The 4,659-nt window shown below is 38.4% G+C and overlaps 1 protein-coding gene across 2 annotated transcripts in view; it reads right to left on the bottom strand.

The window, feature by feature from the left end:
- Positions 1 to 317: 317 nt before the first annotated feature.
- Positions 318 to 4,659, bottom strand: part of pdgfc (platelet derived growth factor c) — a 40,480-nt gene continuing 36,138 nt past the window's right edge. The window contains exons 4-6 of one of the 2 annotated variants that reach the window (XM_008326606.3): positions 3,816 to 4,023; positions 3,512 to 3,732; positions 318 to 3,376 (exon numbers count right to left, since the gene is read on the bottom strand). In XM_008326606.3, the coding sequence (XP_008324828.1) occupies positions 3,263 to 3,376; positions 3,512 to 3,732; positions 3,816 to 4,023 (543 nt within the window). In that variant the 3' untranslated portion in view covers positions 318 to 3,262. The remainder of the gene's footprint in view (positions 3,377 to 3,511; positions 3,733 to 3,815; positions 4,024 to 4,659) is intronic. The other variant, XM_025063233.1, reaches the window with a different exon arrangement.

A 4,659-nucleotide genomic window follows, 5' to 3' on the forward strand; every position in this document is an offset into this window, starting at 1 on the left:
TGTTTCTTTCTTAAATCAGAATGTATTATAGTTGACTCTAATTATGTTTTAGGAGAGACACGTTAATTGCTCAAAGGTTCTGCAGTCCGACATGACTGAGGCTGCTGCGGTTTAACAGCAACAGAGGTAAATGCGGGTGAAGCATGGAAGGAAGGACTGGTTATATCACACACACACACACACACACACACACACACTCACTCCCGTATAGACCAGTGCACTCAAGAACCAGTCTGGCTTCCTATACAGCGTTACATCTTGTGCCAGTGCATTGAGGTTTCCTCTGCAACGTAACTCAGCACCGAGTGAGGAAGGCGGTCTGTTTATTCTGAAAACCACACCAGGAGGCGGTGTGTTTATACAGAAGCATCTGGCGTCACCACAGATGGCTGCCAGGCTGCACATTAGATCAGAATAATTGGGCAGGACAGCAGCATGAGATGGACAAATGAAAACCTCCTCCTGTGTGACCTGATGGCTGGAGGAAGGCGTGAACACTGACGCTCATTGTCCGACAAAGATGTTAAAGGACAAGGAAGGTTACAAAATATGGATTAAGGCAAACATTATTATGGTATTGATTTAGAATCCGCTTACTGACATTAACTGTTCACTGTTGACTGATATAATTACATTAATATAAGAGTTTGAACACTACAGCCCCCACATATTGATTGACTAATTTGCTAATGCGACTAAACCTGGCATTTGGGAATCATACCTTCTGTCTTTTATGTGGAAAACATGTCACTGCTCTGCTACAATATCTGAAAATTGATCACTTCTGTCTAAAATTCATTCGAAAGTCTTAAAAAAATGTAACACCTTTGCTTTTCAAAGTAGAAACACAAAAATCAGTCAGAAACCTCACTAAAATATATAAACATTTTCGCTTTTATTAATGATTTTTTAACCGAAATTTAGAGACATGTTGAAAAGAGGTGGTGAAATTCCCAGAATTAATATTGAAGGAAAACATTAGTATAAAATACGATGAACTGAGAGGAAAACTGTTGGGAAATATATACACAGCTATTTTACAGTTCACAAGAAAATCTCTACCTACTTTGCCTGAATTCCCTTTTTGATCCTGTCGCAGTGATACCATAAATAACCTTGTCGCCACTGATTGCAGAACACTCAAAACTTTCCTCAGCTCTGGTTTTGACATCTGTATTTAAGTTGCATTTGTTCACTGATAATTAATGTTTTCTTTTTTGTTCGTGGTTCATTGCTCCAATACTATGCCAACAATCAATATCATCAACATAACCAAATACACAAACAGCCGATGCAAAGGTAGAGATAAATAACTTACATGAAATGGTGAACAGAGAGGCTTGCACAAACATATCCACGAGAAAATGAAAATCAACAATGAAAAGGCTTATACCACTGCCATAGACCATATATAAGAAATGAGCACAGTCATCCTGTTGCTAGTAAGCTGAAGAATACGACCAGAACGTAGATTTGTACTTTGTATAAATATATATGAAAAGTGAAGCTTTCAATAAACATTTTCTGTAAAGGTCTACAATCTCACTACATTCTGGGCCCATAAACATGACGCACAGTTTGAATTACAATCTCATTTAAAGATAAACAAAGCACAATGGGAGTTGGTGTGTATGATTGGACCCTATGTATAGTCATGTTGGACCACCATAAGCTTAAGATAGACAATGTTGGTGCAGTGTGCAAGTAGTCAGTCAACACAAAGAGTAGTAGAAAAAGTAACAGAATGGTTAGCTCAGGAAAAGCTAACTTGTGATCTAACCTATTCAAAAGTAGCTGAATCTTAGCTATAAAACTTAGCTTAGCTTTTGCATTTTTCAATAGATTTGTTTTGTGTGTATGTTATTATTTGTTTTACATTTATAGCCCCAAAAAAGCTAAGAAAAGTGAAGGAACAACATTTACAGGGTTGTAGAAACTTGGACATGAAAATAAAAAATAAACAAGACATGACACTATTATTACCAGAAATAAAAGGAGATAAGTTGAACTGATAGACATTGCAAAACATGGGGAACAAATAAGCAAATAATAGCCAAATTGAAATAAGTTAGGAAATAATTTAACAGAATAAGGAAAGATCAGCTAAAGTTCAGCCCAGAAGCAGTGGATATTTATATCCAAAACATAAGAATTGATGAAAATTATACTTTTCCATTGGGAGTCTTGTTACAAACAATATTGTGTACAGTAATGTGCTATCAGTCAAATAAAAAAGGAAAGAGATTTTATCCAGTTGTGACTATCTAAACCAACGAAGCACAATCGTAGAAAATACTGAAGGTGGACTTTTGTAGAAAACATAGCAATAAAAATAACCTAAAATGGTCATTTTAATACCTTAATGGAAACTCTTCAACACATAAATTCAAACATAGATTCAGTTTTAAAATAAAGATTGAAAATCTGTTTAAAAATGTATAACCATGTTGATTTCTTAAATATAGTCTATGACCGTTGTAGAGCAACATGTAGCAAAAAAAAAAAAAAAATCCCATTAATCAATCAAATAAATATGAAATAATACAGAGCACACCTGAAATGAACAGAGTTGTTACAATAAGATGATTTGATGAACCGCATCCAGCCGGATGTACAAGATAAAAAAATATTTGGTGAAAAATGCACTAATGGTAAAAAAAAAGAAGTGAAATAAAATATATACACATTATGAAAAGAGGCTCCAAATTTTATTCTTAGATAAAACAAGCGGAAGAGCAAAAGGAAACTGTGGGCGAACAGACAGCCTCTATTACATGGCTGGTAATGACAGAGAAACAGAGGGCTGGTAGACATAAAAAAGTACTTGAACAAAGAAGCTCCCAATTTCCGTGACACTCTCAGCCCACACAGGGTCTAACGGAAAAGAGATCTCTATAAAACAGGAGGAGGAAAAAAAAAAGCCTCTGTGCTTTTATCAGTGAGAGGCATCAGAAGGGAGTCTTCGGGGCACACAGGTAACAGTCCTGATTTGCTCCAGTGAATTTGTGTCTCTCTAAAAAATGCTCTCCATTGATATCCCACAGCAGTCAAATCAATTTCACAAGTTTCATTAGATTCCAGTCTGTTCCGCTCTGTCCAATTAGTGAAAGGACAATAGGATGAAAGGAAAGTCTTGTTAGCTCCCAGCAGAGTAGTATGAAAAAACAGAATGTCACAAAAAGAGTGGCCACGTTTGTCTTCTTCTAGTAGAACATTTTTTAAAAAAATCCTGTGTTAAGTCCAGTGGCAGTTCTTCCTGAGTTCAGTCCGAGTCATCGTTGCACACGCAGGCGCACTCCTCGTGGTGCTCCAACGGCACATCAGTCATCATCTTCTGCAGGCCTCGAACACCGTTCCGGTGTTTGAGCAGCAGAACCTGACAAAACAAGGACGTTCCAAAGAACAGCTTAAAAATATATATATGTTGTGTACCAGAAAAAGACTTTAAATATCAGATTTTTTGATTCACTTGTTAGGTTAGTAATATTCTGTTGATGTTTTGGTTCTTTACCTCATGGTATTTCTTGGTGGTTTTGGCTGGAACACACTGACAGTCGAAGCAGCGATGGGAGCAGCAGGCACAGTTTCCACCACAGCGCTTCACCAGGAGGCAGCTGGGCCAGAAGATGGCATCTGTCCTCTTCAGCTCCTCGCGCAAGGACACGGAGAAGTTGCGCGGGGTGCAGCTGTAGAGGCGAACATCCTCTCTTAACTGAGTGAGATCTACCCCACCTTAAAAGAGCACAGAGAATTGCATCGTCACGATAACTGCAAGCTGCCGTGCCAGTCCATTTTACAGAAAAAAAATGTAATACCTCTGGCCTTTCGGGTGTGAATGAAGGATTTTCCGAGCAAGTGCCACGTAGGTTTGTACAACTCCTCCATATCCAGTTGCCATCTCTCAGGTTCCAGATACTTCATGACCTCCTCCAGCGTGTTCAGTGTTGCCACGGCCTCTGACAGCTCCTCAACACCCTGCTGTGATGGAGCAGGAGGTGCAGGGGGGGCAGGAACCGATGCACTCTGCAGGAAAGAGATTAAAATGGGTGATTTGCAAAACCATGTATATTCCATAGTGTCTGTACAAAATGTACTAAATGGAAAACATGATTAGGAGCCAGGTGTCTGTGTAGGTCCTCAGTTAGCCAGGTCATTTAATCTGAAGCTGCTAAGACAAAACCAATTCAGTATGGAAGAAAATCCTCCTGGATAAGAGGAGACGTCTTCTAGAAACCGACCTACAGGAGGACTAAATAAAAAGGCTGAACTACATGAATTAAAAAATCAGCTGAATAGTAACTGAGATAGTAAATAACTAAGTCACGACAAAGTCAGATGACCTGAATTTCTACATTAAGGCAAATATAGTTAATAAAATATTTTCAAAAGTTTAGCCAAACAATAACTGTTAGCCTAGAAATGCCTCTGCTGCAAACACCAAACTGTGATTTCATAAACAGGAAAATTACAACATCAACAAGTGACATATTGTGTTCTGTGTGAAAGAACACAGACTGAGGAAAAAGTGGCTCTGCACTAGTGAATTTAAAGTCATGGTTAAACAAAAAAGGCGGCTGTAAATGGTCTGAGGCTCATTAAATGCTACAGCGGTTTGGATCTGAGCTGAATTAAACAGAAACACTGATGCCCCAGAGCAAC

The sequence above is a fragment of the Cynoglossus semilaevis genome, chromosome 15, assembly GCF_000523025.1.
Source record: "Cynoglossus semilaevis isolate Cse_v1.0 chromosome 15, Cse_v1.0, whole genome shotgun sequence".
Lineage (NCBI taxonomy): Eukaryota > Metazoa > Chordata > Actinopteri > Pleuronectiformes > Cynoglossidae > Cynoglossus > Cynoglossus semilaevis.